This window comes from Hypanus sabinus, chromosome 30, assembly GCF_030144855.1.
Source record: "Hypanus sabinus isolate sHypSab1 chromosome 30, sHypSab1.hap1, whole genome shotgun sequence".
In the NCBI taxonomy this organism is placed as follows: Eukaryota; Metazoa; Chordata; class Chondrichthyes; order Myliobatiformes; family Dasyatidae; genus Hypanus; species Hypanus sabinus.
In genome coordinates, this window is record NC_082735.1 from 11,136,884 (window position 1) to 11,154,781 (window position 17,898).

General features: G+C 41.1%; 1 protein-coding gene across 2 annotated transcripts in view; it reads left to right on the plus strand.

Annotated features, from left to right (window-relative positions):
- Nucleotides 1-2,597: 2,597 nt before the first annotated feature.
- Nucleotides 2,598-17,898, plus strand: part of inpp5b (inositol polyphosphate-5-phosphatase B) — a 194,884-nt gene continuing 179,583 nt past the window's right edge. Inside the window, exons 1-4 of one of the 2 annotated variants that reach the window (XM_059954331.1) lie at nucleotides 2,598-3,133; nucleotides 5,165-5,245; nucleotides 8,936-9,033; nucleotides 15,776-15,799. In XM_059954331.1, the coding sequence (XP_059810314.1) occupies nucleotides 3,078-3,133; nucleotides 5,165-5,245; nucleotides 8,936-9,033; nucleotides 15,776-15,799 (259 nt within the window). In that variant the 5' untranslated portion in view covers nucleotides 2,598-3,077. Of the gene's footprint in view, nucleotides 3,134-5,164; nucleotides 5,246-6,581; nucleotides 6,610-8,935; nucleotides 9,034-15,775; nucleotides 15,800-17,898 lie in introns of those variants that run through there. The other variant, XM_059954328.1, reaches the window with a different exon arrangement.

Below are 17,898 nucleotides of genomic sequence, written 5' to 3' on the forward strand. Positions count from 1 at the left end.
TGTAGTCTTTGCCAGGATACTGACTCACCAGCAGTAGGACCTTCCAGGTACAGGTGTATTTTTACTACAACCAATTGAAGCACCTTCACTGCAGACAAGTTTAAATACAGCTAAGAAGCCTTAACTAATTATGTGACTTCTAAAACCAGTCAGGGGCATTAGTGCTGATTTGGTGTGTCATATTAAAAGGGGGTGAATACTAATGCAATCAATGATTTTGTGTTTTATATTTGTAAAAAATTCAGATCACTTTGTAGAGATCTGTTTTCACTTTGACACAAAAGAGTCTTTTTCTGTTGATCAGTGTCAAAAAAAGCCAAATTAAATCGACTGGGATTCAATGTTGTAAAACAATAAAACATGAAGATCAGGTGTGGGTGGGGGGATACTGTTTGTAGGCACTCTATATTGTTTATAAAATGCTACTTTAATTATGTTTATTTATTGAGATACAGCACAAAATAGGCCCTTCTGGCCCTTCTAGCTGCACCACCCCGCAACCCCCAATTTAACCCCAGCCTAATCACAGGACAATTGACAATGACCAATTACCCTACCAACTGGTATGTCTTTGGACTGTGGGGAAGAAACCGGAGGACCTGGAGGAAACATATGTTGTCACGGACAGAACATACAAACTCCTCCCAGATAGCATGAATAAAACCTTTTGTGCAGCCCAAATGAATGAAGGTTAAGTGGGAAGTTTCTATCTGTGGAAGGTTCAGATGGTCTAGAATCTACAACGCTGTCCTGGAAATTATTGTGCCTGCAACAGGATCTGTGGTCTTGGATGTTTTATAGAATTATTCACTGTCAGGTATTCACTGAGAATGTTATAATTTATAACACCCCATCACTTGCTGGATGGATGGACCCATCTGAGGTCAAATTCTGAAGGGCTCACTAATCTGTGAGGACACAAACAGTTGACATAGGATGATATTTCAAAATCATCATGAAGACCAGTAATAATTTTACTATTCAGTAACACTGGCTCTGGGCTTTACTTAACACCAGCAGTTTGAATATCCCTGGGAAGATTATTTTGTTAAATATCTATATTGCAATGTTTCTTGCTTTTCAGCAGCAGATATCAGATATACCAAGGACTGCTATTTCTTAAATGCTGTACAAATCCAAACGATGCATTCAAATTTAGATCCTGTACCCTAATTTCTCATGCTTCAAGAATCCTGCAATGATGCTTATGAATTTAATGCAATCCCCTTTTTTAACCAGTCCCTGCATCCTGAGGCAACGAAGTTACCAAACTTACACCCAGCCTGACATGATGCGAACAAAATGCACTGACTCCTCCTTTCAATATCACCCTCCCCCTCAGAACTATGACCTGTTGATGCCTCTGATCTCTGTTGCCGGGTTCTACGAGCGATGTGGAAAAGTTCTGACTGATGCAGCGCCTTCATGCATTTCCATGAGAAGATTAAACTCTTGGGCAAGGTTTAACCAACGCGGTTTGTGGATTGGACCTTGATGTGCTTCTGGTCGTTCTTTTCTCTGTTGCTGTTTTGGGCAATTTTGATCGGGGCGGCCTGCAGATAGCGAATTACACTGCGCTCGCCTGAAATGAACTGAATATGCACAGACTCTTCTGCTTTAGGGTTTTATATCTCTTCTTTTTGTCATTTGCATGATTATTTTTTGTGCGTTGGGGAGGTTTGATATTTTTCTGTGGTTTGATTTGTTTCATGGTTGTCTCTGGGAATACGAATCCCAGGTTTGTGTACTACATACATCCGATTCCAAAATGGACATTGAGATTGAACCCTTGGACACTACCTCACTTTTTAAAACCTATGTTGTACTTCTGGGATTTTGCACAATTTTAAATCTATTCAATATACACATACTGTAATTAATTTACTTATTATTATTATTATTTTATTTTTTATATATTGCATTGAACTGCTGCTGCTAAGTTAACAAATTTCACGTCACATGCCTGTGATAATAAACCTGATTCCAACAAAACACAGAAAATGCAGGAAGAACAGTCACACAGCATCTGTGGAAAGAGAAAACAGTTAAGGTTCAGGTCAAGGGACCTTTCCTCAGAAATGGAGGTAATAACATTTACATGTGTTAAATATATTTTCACTTTGGAAACTTTTCATTGGCAATAAGGCACCCAGTAACATTCTGAGATTACAACTGAAGCTATATATATTTGTTTTAAATGTCCAGCAGTAATATTTCAAGGGTTAATGTATAATAGTGAACAGGCTACAAACTGAAATACGGGAAAGTGACACCAGTCATAAATTCACCTCTCCTTGCCTCTTTCTGTTGCACAGGCAAAACGAGGTGAATTAATTCCTGATATCATTTTGATCCCGCTGGGATGCAACAGGAGGCACTGCACTGCGATGGTTCTGTTGGTTGCTGGTTTCAGCCGAGTGACTCATTGAAAGGATGAAACATACTGTGGCACTTTTTCCAAAGTAACAGCGGGATATCGGGATTGCCCGAAGCGGAGCGCTGACATTACAGTCAGGGTACTCTCCCTTTACTGTTTTACCGACAAGCAACGTCACGACGTCTTTATGGCACGCTGTTCCCGGACAGAAATGGAATATAATGTCAACACTGAAGATAACGGTCACAACGGTGCGGGGCAAGATTAGTCCGATTTCCAGCTGCCCAGACGCGGTTTGGCGTCCAGAGTCAAACGTGGCAGCTGAACTCAGGGATTATTCGTTCCCTGATTGCAAGATTGCCAGGGTTTAGCAAGAGTAGAGGAAAATACGATTTTAAAAAAAAGGAAGCCAAAAGAACAGCTCGCTAACAAAACCGCAGAACTCGTCCGAAGAGGGAGCAAAGACGGGAGAGAATCGCAACGAAGCAGCGGAACAGAATCAGACAACCGGGCCGAAAGAGCTCGCGAGGGCCATACCAGCAAGAGGGTGCGGTCAGACCCCAGAGGAAGGACGGTCGGCTGTCAGGAGGTCGGAGTGGGAGCTTGTAGCGGAGCCGGGCTCGCTGCAGCCCCGGGGGATGAGGCGCCGGGGGCTTGGGACCGCCGTGACCGAGCAGACTGAACCGGGGCCCGGGTCGCCATGGACCAGTCGGGATTGGTGCAGGCCACGCTGGCGCCGGGGCACCAGTGTCGGGCAGTATCCTTGCGGCCGAGGAAGGCGGGTGGAGGGGCTATGGGTGTGGGTAGGAGAGAGTTCTTCAACTAATTTCCCCGTCGGTCATCCCCGGACAACCAGGGAGACTTGTCCGGGGCGGGGGTAGCTGAGAGGAGAGTAGAATCTATCTTTAAATCCCACCTGTGAGGGGCACAGGCCATCAAAGCCATGGCTGGCGCGACGTCCTGAAACTTATCGCCCCACAGCCATTGCCCGATTTGCTGTGGGAAAAGCCCCGATAAGCTTGTGTGCACGGACTCTGGTGGCTGTGTGGATTTTTACAGACTGTTGTATGTTATTTCACTTCCCCAGCACACTTTTAGTTGTGTTTTTTTTATATGCCAGAGTGGTATACTGTACTAAATTCTGCATTAAACGTAGCGAGCGGGAACTGGACTCCAGTTCAGTCCTGAGGAGACACAAAGAACTGGAGGAACTCAGCAGGTCAGGCAACATCTGAGGTGGGAAATGGCGTTTAGGGTTAAGACCCTTCATTTGTCCCACATGAAATATCAACTCCCCAAGACTTGTCCATCACAAGGAAGCATGCAGTTGGGGGTGATGGGTAAAATACGGTGAAGCATGGGACTTCCAATGGTCAGATAGCAAATTGTGGAAACTTACTGTCGTTTGATCTGTGGCTGACTTTGGGTGGAGGTTAGTTTCTGGGGATGGGCGTTGTTCTGTTGGTATCTGGTTACTTGTTAAGAGGTCAGTTGATATTTCAGAGTTCCGATTCTGATTTTTGTGGCTGTGGGGAGATTAATGTATTGGGATGTGGCGTTGTTTTTTACTAAATGTTCATATGTGGGGGACTGATGAGTGTGAGAAACGTGCAGGAAATGGCAGTGAGACATCCATAGGTGTTTTTTTTTACTGTGGCAAATACAGATAGATGATACTGAAGAGATGGGTTGAATGGTTGTGAGATCAGAACTTTTGGGTTATGGTTTAAAGTTTGGTTGTTCACTGTCTTTGAGGCTGATTCAATGCTTATTGGAGTTCATTTCGTTTGGAAGCGGTTTAATGTTTGGAATTAAGTCACCATCTTCTCCTGAGCCTCCAACAGAGGATCATTATCGAAAATCACATTTTAATAACCAAATTATTTCTCCTCCCCTTTCTTTTAATTATAAGCCTCCCTCATTTTGTGTTCCAGCTTGCATTCAGGAGAGGGTGCAGTTTGTTTTCCCTCAGTGTTACTTTGTGACCAACAAGCAGAAAAGGGAAGTCTGGAAATTTGAATAGAAAGTTTAAATATAGTCACTATACTTAAAATGATTAATTCATGTACAATATACCGGTATATTCTCAAAAGTTCCTGATTCATATTGCTTACTGATTCTTATCAGTGCTGGCACCTAAAATAGACAGTCCATATAATATTTGTACAAAAAGCATGGTTTGCATTATGTGGGAAGTCTTTGCTGGCTGTGGTATTGGTTAAATAGCAGCAAGGTAACAGGCCATCCCTATGTGGGCAACAGGATTTTATCTCACTGTGCCTCTCTTGGGTTTTTTCCCAGGCTTTCTTAATAGAGGCACAGAGAGATACATCATGGAATGAAGATTCTGACCTGCCATCCATGCTATCAGCTACCCATTTGCATTAATGACATGCTATTCCCAGTTTTTAATTTTCCTTTATTCCCTTCCTCTCTCCTTCAATCCTACCGCTCACCTACTCGCTCAGGGCAATTTGCAACAGCCTACTACCCTATCAGCCTGAACGTCCTCGGGATGTGGGAGGGTGAGAGGATCACAGCAGAAGCATGCAGACTCCGCATAGACCGCACCAAAGGTCAGGACAGAACCTTGGTCTCTGGTGCTGTGAAGTAGTGGCTATATTAGCTCTGTCACATAACATCAAGGGAAGGTTCAGATGAATCAGACGATCATGAGTATGACCTGTTTCTAGTGATATGTATATTTACAATAATTTGAAAGCTGTTGACAGGACTTTAATTTGAAAATTGCATTGAAACTTCTCTTTTCCCTTAACATTTTCTGCATGCGTTGCAAGGCATTGCGTTAATTGGAGAATCAAATGAAAGCCGTATAATAGGACTTGTGAAGTGCAGCAGTGAGTTTGCGTAAGTTCTTTTGTTTTCGAAGTTCTCGCCTATTGTTACTCCCTTTAAGTTTTGCCTCTGTAGCAGTCACCCTGTGATGCAGCCTTTCAGAATTAACAAAGAGCAGCAAATTCGGGCTTTCAGAAATATGGTTGAAGACGGCAATCCAAATTTAACATCATGAGCAATATTATGAAGTTGCACTGAATTAGACCTCTGATCTTCCAAGGATAATTTCAGCCGTGTAACCATGGATAATAAGTTTTGCTTCCTCCACAGGATTATTAAGCTGACTGTTATTAAAAATGGGAGGATTCTGTTCATCAGCAATTGATGCTCAATTACTCTGTGGTTCAATGCAATTTAACCATCCTCAAACAGAACTGTAGCCCTTCAGTTTTTGTTTAATGCTTCTTTATTTTTTAGGGCCTAACTCCGTTAATTTTACCGTGGAGCTTCAAGTGATTCATTTGTTGGAAATAACTCAGAAAATGTGTAGCCCAGGAGGTAGATGGTTGGGTTGAGTTGCTCTCCGATCTTGGCAATCCGTTTACAAGCATTTTGTGACCATCCAAGGGGACATCATCGGTGGTGCTGTTCACTTGTGGTGTCTCCTTCAGTTGCTTGGCTTTTAAATACTTGTCAATCAGTTGATTGGTCGTTATTACAGAAACTCAGTTGTGACCCAGGGATTGGGGTCTTGTCACTGGTTGCATGCCAAACTCTGTGGATTGTCTGAAATTTTGCCCATGTTGTCTTATAAGTGGGATTGTGGTCTATGTGTCTGTTTATAGAATTGTTTGTTGGAAGCCGTGCTTCTCGGATTCTCTTGCTTGCCACGTGTTGGCTTGCGCCATGACTTTCACTGATGCCCAGTTGGATTTGTGCCCCTCTCGATCTCTGTGATTAGAGACTAGGGAGAGTTGGTCACGCAGCTTTACAGCCGGTTGATGTTCATGGTTGCTTGTGGATAGTTTTCTCCCAGTTTGGCCAACGTAACATCTGCTGCAGTCCCTGCGTTGGATTTTGTAGGCTGCCTTGGTCTTGTCCAGTGGGTTGGTTTGTTATCTATCTGTGATAAATTTAAGCGTAATATATGAATGAAAATGAATCAATTTGCGCTAGTTTAGAAGAGCCCTATATTAAGAAACTACCAATTCTAATATAACGGGAGTTCACTTTGCGGATGGATATACTGAGCAAGCTTGGGCTTTTCTCTTTGAAGCTGAAGAAGATGAGAGATGACTCAGTAGAGGTGTCCAAGATGATAAGAGGCATAGTTTAAGTGGACTGCCAGAGACGTTTTCCCAGGGTGGAAATTCCTAATACACTGGGGCATCATTTCAATGCGATTGGAGGAAAATGTAGCGGAAAATGAGAGAGAGGTAGGGTTTTTTTACACAGAGTGGTGGGCGTACTAAATATGCTGCTAGTGGTTGTGGAAGAGGCAGATACATTAGGAGATGCTGTGGTCAAATCAACACGTACAAACAAGCTGGAGGAACTCAGCAGGTCGGGCAGCGTCCACTGTTCCCACGGATGCTGCCCGACCTGCTGAGGTACATTAGGGATGTTTAAGAGACTCTTAAACAGGAAAATGGAGGGTTACATGGGAGGGAGGGGTTAGATTGACCCCAGAGTAGTTTAAAAGGTCGGCACATTATGATGGGCTGAAGGGCCTGTACTGTGCTGTAATGCTTGATGTTCTATAAGTAATCATTGTAAATTTCAATCACATGGAAATAGTTTCACTAACTCTGCTTTCAATTTAATAACAAAAAGTAATTGGCATTGTCTTAGTATTGTCACACAAGCTTTTGACTGTATCTTGCACTTTATGTACAGATCAAATGATTACACAGTGCATTGAGATAGAAAAAGGTGAAGCAATAATATTGCAGAATAAAGTGTAACAGTTACAGAGAGAGTGCAATGCAGGTAAACAATGAAGAGTAAGATCATGACTGGGTAGACTGGGTAGATTGTGAAGTCAGGACTCCCATCTTCTTTTGCAAGACAGCCGTAAGTTAACGTTGAACTACATTGGGTGGAGCAGTGAGAATGAGCAGTTACTTCAAGGTGAACTTCTGTTTTCCACGTTACTAGGGTTGTTTTTGTGTCTAAGTGTTCAACTTCTGGTCCTTCCCGCCATAAATCATACTTGCATAAATGATGCATTTCCATGCTGGATGAGCTGCATGCGTTAGTGATCATTTGGAGCATTGGCGGAAGAAACTGATCCTCACAGCAGTATGTTGTAGATTGCTGCATCTTTATGCAAACCTTCCTGAGCAGCTTGGTTCCTTTCAATTTATTCCAGCTCTGTCTCCTCGAGTTCACAGTCCCTGACTGACACGATTCTTTTGTTTTCCCCTCTGCTCATGACCTCGCAAGTCCCAATCATTCCCTCTCTTTAATGCCTTCTACAATCATTGTAGTTTGCATGAAGCTCATCTTTATACCTGGAAATTTAAATATTCTTCCCCAAATTTCTGAGCACACGTCCACTGACCTACACGAATCATTGACAACTCTAATCCCAATATGACAATAAGCTTCACGTTGACCTTTGACTTTGAATCTGCTTCTGATCCCTTTCATCCTTTTAGGATGACTTTACAAAACAATTCAAGTGTGTTTTCCCGCTTACAAGGAACTTCCACCAAAATAATCTCCCATTACATTTCAAGAGGCTGTGACAAACTTTTGCAATATGGAAATAAAGCTCAATTTTATGAAATATTATTGGATTTGTTACTACAGAAGCTATATCAGTAAAGTGATATTTAAAAAGCATAAAGGTGTCATCTAGATAGAACATAGGCTGAATTTTTACTTTAGTAAAATGGAAATTTACATTTGAAACATAAGAAAGTCTGCAGATGTTGGAAATCCAAAACAACACACACAAAGTGATGGAGGAGCTGGTCAGGTCAGGCAGCGTCTATGGAAATGAACAGACAGTTGAAATGTCGACTGTCTATTCATTTCCACAGGTACCTCCCTGATCTGCTGAATTCCATCAGTATTTTGTGTGTGTTGATTTGTACTTGGAGTTCTGATCATGGTAAAAGTGACCACAATTCTGCTGCTGTTTTGTCTGAAAATGTAACTTGTTCATTCATGCACTTTGAAGGAAGAATCCACTGTCTTTATCAGGCTGAGCAAAGTGTTATTCACCCCTTTATGCTGTTGATTTCTGATTGGATCAAAGGAAGCGACTCAGTTCTTTCAAGTCAAAAGAAATCTTCTCTGCTTAACTAGGGGGAGACACTAAATACTGGCCTTTACTGTGTAAACCACATTTTCAATGATTCAAGTTCCATATAATATAAGGGAATCTACCCGGTATACAACCGGAAATTCTTGCTCTTCACAAACATCCATGAAACAGAAGAAAAATCACAAGAATGAATGACAGAAAATGTCAGAACCCCAAAAGACCATTCCCTCCTCCCATGCACAAACAGCAGCAAGGCGTTAACCCTCCCCCTCCCCCTTCTCCTCCCCCCTCTTATTCCAGCAGAGAGCATCAGACCCCCACCCCCCCCCCCCACCACCAGCACCCACCATGCAAGCAAGGCTCCCGAAAAGACTGTGACCTTGAAGTCATTTTTGGGAATGGATTTTAAAGAAAAATATGACATTTATTGTTTTACCATTACTTGAATAAATTCATATTCTAAACATGAACTTTCTTTTTATTTTTAGTATTTTTATGTACTCTCACAGAAGAATGCCGGTCATTGCAGAGGATGTATCACTGGAAGAAATAGTGCCCATCTCAGATGACTTTGTTATTGAGGAAGGTACTGATCTTGTGCTGTTATAATTCTTTTGAAATGCTGGAGCATGAACACGGGCAAATATTGTGGTGATCTTAGAATAACCTTTCTTTTCTAAAGCGTATAAAATTGGTGAATTCACTTCCTGGGGAATTACACAATGCTACCCCTCTGCTTATGTTCAACTAGTGGATAAATGCAGTTATTTTGCTGTTGCAGGCAGTGGGAATGTTGAAACAGCGTGACTTACCAGTTACATAGTACATAAATAGCACCAATTTCATCATTTGATGGGTGATCCTTATAGCTATGGAACCCTTTGAAACTTCCAGTTTAAGATAGTGATAATTCTTTTATAGCAAAACAAATACAGTGCCCTGAAAAGGTACTCAACCTCCCCAACTACTTTCACATTGAACTGTCTCATTTTCTAAGTTTAAAATATATCGACGTACAGTTTTATTTAACTAATCTGCAAAGCATTGTGTGTCATGTGAAAGCAAAAGAGAAACTCCAAATCCTGTCAATAATTTACTCAAAATTACAAACTAAAACTGTGAGGCTAAAGAAGTGTTCAACCCTTTGTAATTACAACACTAACTTCCCCCAGGTACAATACTGTATATCACCTTACCAACTCACCCAATTTATTGATGTAGAAAATTGGAGGATCAGCTGGGTAGATAGCCCATTTCTCAGTAAGGTCCAACAGTATGGTAGATTTTCAACAGACCAATCCAAAATAAAGACAAAAGAGCACTGAAGGCAGGTCAGGGAAATGACTATAGAGAAGCACAGATCTGGAGAAGGGTACAAAACCATCTCAAAGGCACTGAACATACCTTGGTGCTCGGTGCAGTCCATTGTGAAAAAGTGGAAAAAATAAACACTGCCCAAGTCAGGACACCTCCTCTGAACTCAATCACCGGAGAAGAAAGGCACTAGCTACTGTGATATCAATAGTCACTCTGAGAGAACGGAGCTGTCAGTAGCTGCAAATGGAGATGAAGCTCATGGCTCCACAATTTCTAAGGCCTTGCAATAAAGAGTGTTTATGGAAGAGTGGCAAGAAAGAATCCCTGGCTTTAAAAAAAAGACTTTGCAAAGCATCACTTAGAAGATACTGTAGAAACATGGAAGAAGGTCCTGTGGTCAGATAAAATGAACTTTTTGGCCTCAACACTTGGCAGTACGTGTGTTGTAAATCTAATACTGCACATCAGCCATGTACTACCATCCCTACTGTAAAATATGGTGGAGGTAGCATCATGCCATGGGGATGCTTTTCAGAACTAGGAACTGTTAACCTGGTCAGAATTAATGGAAAGATGAATGCTGCTAAATGCAGTGAGATCCTAGATAAAAACTTGGTAGGCTGGGCCGGAAAGCTTAAACTGGGGAGAAATTTGTCGGTCAGCAAGACAACGACCAAAAGCTCACTGTAGAGCAATCTACAAATTGGCTTCAAATGAAGAAAATCGATGCCATTGACTGGTTCTGACTGTAACCCGATTGAACATCTCTGGCAAGACCTCAAGATTGCTGTTCACCACCTCTCCCCAAACTAACTTGGCGCAGCTTGAGCAAATTTGCAAGGAAGAATGGGCAAATCATGCTCCATCACGCTGTGCAAAGCTAATAGATGTTTATCAAAAAAGACTACTGACTATAATAGTTGCAGGAGGTGGTTCAACTAAATACTGAGCAAAGGGGGATGAATACTTTTGAACTGCTGACATTTCAGTTTTTGAATATTTTTTCTGCTTTTCATGCTTTACAGTTTTCCATTCTTGGCCTCTATTGTGGAAAAAAGGTGCATGTGATTCACAGATAACAATTCTTAGTAAAATTGATCAAAATCCCTGGTTATAATACTCATTGATGTGAGCAAAGGGTTGAAGGGGGAGGTGAATACTTTTATATGGCACTCTCAAACTGCAGATGCTGGAAATTGAAACAAAAGCAGAAACGCTAGAAGACCTTCTTCAGTCAGTCAAGGTCTGTGGAAAGCAAAACCAGTTATTGTGTCACATCAAAGAGCCTTCCTCAGAACTGGAGGCAATAACAGTCCAGAACTGATGAAGTCTCCGATCGAAATTTCAACTGAGTTCTCTTTTCACAGATGATTGGCTGAGTTCTAACAGTATTTCTGTCAAACTTACACTTTTTCTCTAGTCTTGCCTTTCCATTATTTTGTTCATTTCATGATATTCATTTCTAAGACTCAAATATAATTTTAATGCCAAAAAAATTTCAACGTGGAGCTTCTAGGTTCTGTAATACTTATTCTAGTTTGAAAAGGGAAAATATAAAATGGGCTTTATTAACTAGTTGTATCCTTCCAGCTACTTGGAAACATTGAAATCAGAACAGGACAAAGTAATCGGCCCTTTCATTCTTAGTTCACCAATCACTGTGATGACGGTTGATTGGTCAATTCAAATTGCAGTTCGTGTCATCTTTTCATACTCATTGATTCCTTTTTACATCAAGAAATACATTCGCTTTCTTACTGAGCAGCATACTCAAAATGCTGGAGGATCTCAGCAGGTCAGGCAGCATCTATGGAAAAGAGTCAATGTAGGCAGGACTGGGGAAGGGTTTTGGCCAGAAATGTTGACTGTATCCCCTTCCCCCACCATCAAGAAAGTATTGGTGTCCTTCACCGAGCACTCAATCATGCAGCCGGCATCTTCCTTAGAGGGAGCATCCTCCCTCGGATAAGGCCAAAACTGCACACTCAGCTCACTGGCCCAACTTCACTAAATTCCACCGGAATTTCTCTGCACGCTTAGTTAAAGAACTCTGATGATCTAGATCTTTCCACTTCATCCTTCAGTGTGCACCAGCTTTGACTGCCAGACAGACAAGTTGTCTTGGTCCAGGTTACCCCATTCTGCATTCTGTACTTGGCAAAGATTACGTTTGGAGCTTAAGAATTCAGTGGATAGTAGAAATCTGACATAAAAACTCAGAAAGAGAAACAGTCAATGTTTTGGATCGCTGACCCTTAGATTGAAGATAATTTATTTGCCTTTTAAAATATGTACAATATTTTATATTTTCCTTTGTCACTTTTTTATGATGTATGTATCCCCATATCCAGGTAACTTTATTCCTCTTCTCAAAGTTTAAAATATGGCTACTTTTCATTCCCTCTTATAATTTTTAAAAAATGTGCTACTCAATTTTTCTCTGTTAAATGTCATTGTTACCAATCTGATTTGCACGCAAATTCAGCTGGAGCATTGTACAGATTGTATCAAGGCACAGTTTACGATATCCAGAAATTACAATTTTGTTCCAGAATTTCTAAGCACACCCAATGTACATTTAGTAAACAAAAGTGGCCGTGGGACATGATGTAATTTCTTTGTCTCACACTTTGTATTTTGTCCTGTGTTCACGTCCCACTCAGTTCAATGTACAAACTGTTTTTCTTGGAAGCATCTTAAATAGTACTTTTAAAATCAATATACCCACTTCCACTATATTTCCTTTAACCCCCCTCCCTGAACACGTAATGAAAATTGTTAAGGATGATAAAGCATATCCAAGCCTATAAATATTACTATGTTGTGTCATATTTTCCTACACTGTAAGACCAAACCAGAGAAAATAAAAAGATGCTTTTAATTAGGACTAATTGCAAAAAATCTGCAGTTTGTGTTCAGGATTGCCTGTAAGTTTAATGTGCCAAAGCATGTTAGATCTCACATATAGTGCCTGTCATTTACAGATACCACTTGTGTAATTTCTAAATGCTGTGTGTTTTCACTGCCAATAACCACGCAAATTGAAAGAACCAACGAAATTATCGGGTGCCTGATTCAAGTTGGTCCATGTTAGTGCAGGTACAGTAGTGTAGTGGTCAGCACAGTCGCTGTACAGCACCAGCAACCACCGGTCGGGGTTGGATTCCTGCTGCAGTCTGTAAGGAAGTTTGTGTGTTCTGCCCGTGACCACGCTGGTTTCCTCTGGGAGCTCCGGTTTCCTCCCACATTCCAAAGATGTATGGTTAGGGTTAGTAAGTCTTGGGCATGCTGTGTTGCTGCTGGACGCATGGAGACGCATTTCACTGTATATTTTGATGTACACTTGACAATTAAAACTAATCTAATCTAATAATCTCGAGTACTTTTTTGGCTTTCCTTCAGGCTTTGTCCCCTCCCAAACTATCTTGCACCCCTAATCCACCCTACAAAAGATCGCAATGGACTTGTAATTCTTGCCTGACACACCAAAGGCACCATGCTGACCTAAATATGCTGTGGTCACCAAGTGCACAATCACCAAATTACCATTTGTGCCATCCTCTGATCAGTGAGACCGTTCCTTCCCCACCTGTTGCAAACAGCCCCAAATCCTCGTCTACCAAGTTCATCTGTTCTCCAACCACTGAAGATCCACGTGGCCACCATCTTGACGTCAGTACAACTTCTCCTAATCCTGTCCCTTCCCACTGAACCTCATTCAAACCCTCTTCCCATTAATCACCGTTGACCTTTGACTCTTACCCTTGCATTACCCCAGATCTTGCACGAGAGTGGCATTTTTGTGGAGTCTGTGAAGGAAAAGCCACTGGTGTACTAGGCTTGTTCAGTATAGTGCATGACACCTTGGACCTTGGAAGCTGCTAAGGTCCAACACCTGAATAGGTTGGGCTGTCACTAGAAAGGCCTGATAGGCAAAAAGCTGGAGCTCTCCATAATTATGAAAATTTTCAATAAAGTAGATGCAGGAAATATATTTTAACTCACAGGAAAAATGTAATTAATCTTGGCTAGTCACTATTAAGTACAAAAAGTAACATTGAAAAAATTTTCACTCATTGAGAAGCTCAACTTGCTGTTACACAGATATGATTAGAAAAAAAAATTAGGTCTATTTAATCAGAAACTGGGAAAAAGTGAGGGAAGAGGGATTAGGAAATGATAGAAAATGGAACACAGACATCTAAGTGTTATTTCACCAAGGCCTTGCCCAGTCAAATTTTAACAAGACAGCAGTCTTTGTGTTTTGGGGTGGTGTGCACTAATACAATGCCAGTGACCTGGGCTCAACTCCCGCTGCTCTCGGTAAGGAGTTTGTACGTTCTCCTCCTGACCATGTGTGTTTCCGCCTGGTGTTCCCGTTTCCTCTCGCGTTCCAAAAAATAAACCCACAGATTAGTAGGCTAATTGGTCACATGGATGTAATTGGATGGCACGAGCTGCTCGGACACTATGGTGCTGATCTCTAAATGAAATTCAATGGTTCAGATTAATATCAGGGAATGTATTCTGTATACAACCTGAAATGCTTATTAAAAAAAAATTACAAGTTTAAAATATCCTTGATTCTGCAATGAAAGGCAATGTCCCACTTGCCTTTTTGTTTTCAGTGAATGTGTACAAGATCACCCATCTCTTGCTATCTTCCTGTCTGCCTATGTTTTTCCTTGTAAAGTAGATAACTTCGCATTTAGCCTGTTATATTGCATCTGCCATGTCCTATCCACTCACTTAATACATCAAAGTCACCCTTGAAGCTTCTTTGCAGTCTTTCATGGCTCATAAACTCTTTAGTGTCATCAGTAAACTTTGAAACATTACATTTGGTTCTCTTATCTAAATCATTGCTATGTTGTGGATAGCTGACACTGATCATTGTTGCACATGACAAATTAACATCTGCTGCCCCCAGAAGTCACATTTATTGCCACTCTGCTGTCTTTTGATCAGTTTTGTCTTTTGATCCCTGCATACCCAAAAAAAACAGTTTGTGTTTTATGTGCGACTTGTAAAAGGCTCTTAGATTTTCCTTTTATCTATTCAATTGTTAGACTAATTACAGACTTTAAAAAATTCATTTGGTCTGCTGTACTTTCCCTTCCAGAAATGCATGATGACTTTGTATAATCCCTTTGATATATTTCCAAGTATGTTGTTAAGTCATTTTGCTCAGGAGCTTCAGAGATCTCACAAACACAAGAGACTCTGCAGATGGCCACCACCTTCTACTGGCTTCTTTTACCTCTCCTTTCCCACCCTGATGAAGGGTCTTGGCCTGAAATGTGGACTGTTTATTTCTTTCCATAGATGCTGACTGACCTGCTGATTTTCTCCGGCATTGTGTGTTCATGGCTTCTGGCACCTGCCCCGCAGCAAAGGGTGGACTAATTAGCCTGTAGCTTCCTGTGTACCCCCTCCCTCCATTTTCCGACTGTGATTACGTTTGCCAACCTCAAATCGGTGGGAACTAAGTGTAAAAATATGTGAAATTCTGAAAAATAATAACCAGTGCATTCACTCCTTCCACAATAATCTCCTTAAATGTCCCGTAATGCAAATTATAAATCCCCTGCACCTGATTCACTTCTGGTTTCTTTAATTTCTCCAGCACTAATTTCCTTTAGTTCCTCACCTTCATTGGCTTCTTGGCTGCCTGATATTTTCTGGAAAATTCCTTGTGTTCCTCTTTTTTATTATGAATTCTGTTTCTGACTCCAGGGACGTACCCTTGATTTTATTAATCAATGTCATGGATCATTAAAAAGTGATTTCGATCCGATGGGATCACATGGTCTGTTTCTATGCCAAAAATTATATCCAATTCAGGAACTAAATTAAGGCAATTTGCACGGTCAGGGTACAAGTGTAAAATTGCACTGATCCAATCAATTATCCAATCCCGATGATTGCAAGTGCTGAATTTAAAAAAATAAATAACACTAATTAGATATAACAGTGCACTGTCTGATGTTATTTTTGCTTTTATCTTTCAGTGATTCAGAGTACACATATTCTTGGTAAGTCTTACTCATTTCTGAACTACTATAGTTACTGTTTAATACGTAGCCTCTAACATCAGAAGATATTCCAAAATGGTGCACAGCAACACACCAAGCAAAATGAATGATGAGCTGAGAAAAGGAGGTGTTGGGAAAGTGTCCAAAAGTTTGGTCAAGGGTGTGCTTTGATGTGCAAGAGGAGGAGAAAGATATTGAGGTGTTTAAGGAGGGAATTCCCGAGTATGACCATTGCTAGAGCTATAAAATCCGTCGTGGTTGAGGGGAAGAGAAAATGCACAAAATCCTCAACTCAGTGAAGATTCAGGATTGTTTAATGTCATCTCTTAGTGTAAAGGAGAATGAAATAATGGTAAGTCCGGATCAGCACCAAAAAAAAACAATGAGACACACAATAAATGCAAATGATAGCTTATTGATTGTATGTACATAAAGTGATACAGTCTTGAGTAATAACTTGCTGACTGATGAGGCAAGGGTTTGGGTTTGGGTTTGGGGAAGTTGCAAAGCAAGAATAAGAATTTTAAATTGGAGTCTAGGACCTAGTGTAGATGGCAGCAGTCAGCAATGAGAGTGCAGGTTGGATGTGCTGAAATCTTTGGCATTTGTGTATTTGTTATTTATTGGGAGCTGCACAGTTCTGGGTCTTGTCAATGTGGTTGAGCAGTTACCAATAGGTAGAAGTTGAATGCCGCATGGTTTAGACTATAAGGCTGTAAGATATAGGAGCAGAATTAGGCTGTTTAGCCCATTAAGCCTGCTCCGTCATTTCATCATTTTCCCCCTCAGCTCCAATCTCCTGCATTCTCCCCGATTCCCTTCAAACCCTGACTAATCAAGAATCTATCAACTTCTGTCTTAAATTTACCCAATGACTTGGCCTCCACAGCTACCTGTGGCAATGATTCCACAGGTTCATCACCATCCTCTGGCTAAAGAAGTTCCTCCTTATTTTCATTCTAAATGGGCACCCCTCTTTTCTGAGGCTGTGACTTCTGGTCTTAGAACTACCCCCCACTGTAGGAAACATCCTCTTCACATTCAATCTATTGAGACCTTTTAACATTCAGGAAGTTTTTTTTAACTTCCAACAGGAAATTGCCTTGGCCACAAATGCTAACTGTTACGAAACTTTGAGGGAACGAAACCCAGCAAGTAACCTTTCCACTTACTCACTTTGCTCATTAGTGGGAAACAACTAAGCTACAACAACGATCAAAGGAGAGGTATTGGGAGCATGACAGGAAAGATGTTTGTGGGAGGGAGTTGTTTGTGTTATTTCTGAATTTCAAATTTCTGCAGAGTTGCTCCCTCAAGTTGTGTTAAAAATCGACTAATCTCTCTCAAGGCAGAATATTTTCCAGCTCATCTTAATAGTTTAAGCAGTTTTTGAGCCAGCAAAAGAGTTGCACACAAGTTCCATAGGAAGAGTTGTGTCTTGACAGCATAATTTTTTTATTTATTTAGGGATGCAGTGCAAAGCAGGCCCTTTCAGACCCAGCAACATACTGCCCAGCGATCCACTATTTAACCCTATACCTAATCACATGACAATCTACAATGACCCATTAAAGTCCTTGGACTTTGGAGTAATGGAGAAAAGCTATATGGTCACACGGGGTGGAGGGGAGAGACATACAAACTCGTCACAGATGTGCTCTGCATTCCAGAACACCATGATCTGTAACAACATCGCGCTAACCGCCACGCTACCCAGGCCCTGAGCACTTTCAAAAGCTGGATTCACATTTTATGTGCTCGGGGGTAATAAGATGATTTGAGGAAGAATGATATTAAAAAGTTTCTGTGAAGAGATTGTGTTCCTTGAGAATATTGAATTTAAACAGTTTGCATCAGGCTAATACTGATAGGTGAATGGATGGTTAGATCGCAAGTGATTTTCAGGGAGTCACGGATGTTTGGAAGATATGCAGGGAGTTGTGCTGGCTTCATTCAATCGTTCCCTGCTACAGGGCTTCCAATTTTCGTCCTTGGTTTCACGTGACCCCATGGGCAACCAAACAAAACAACAATCAATTGACGTTGATAGCAATAGATTTATCAGGACTTAAGTTCTTTTTTATTGTAGAAAAGCATAT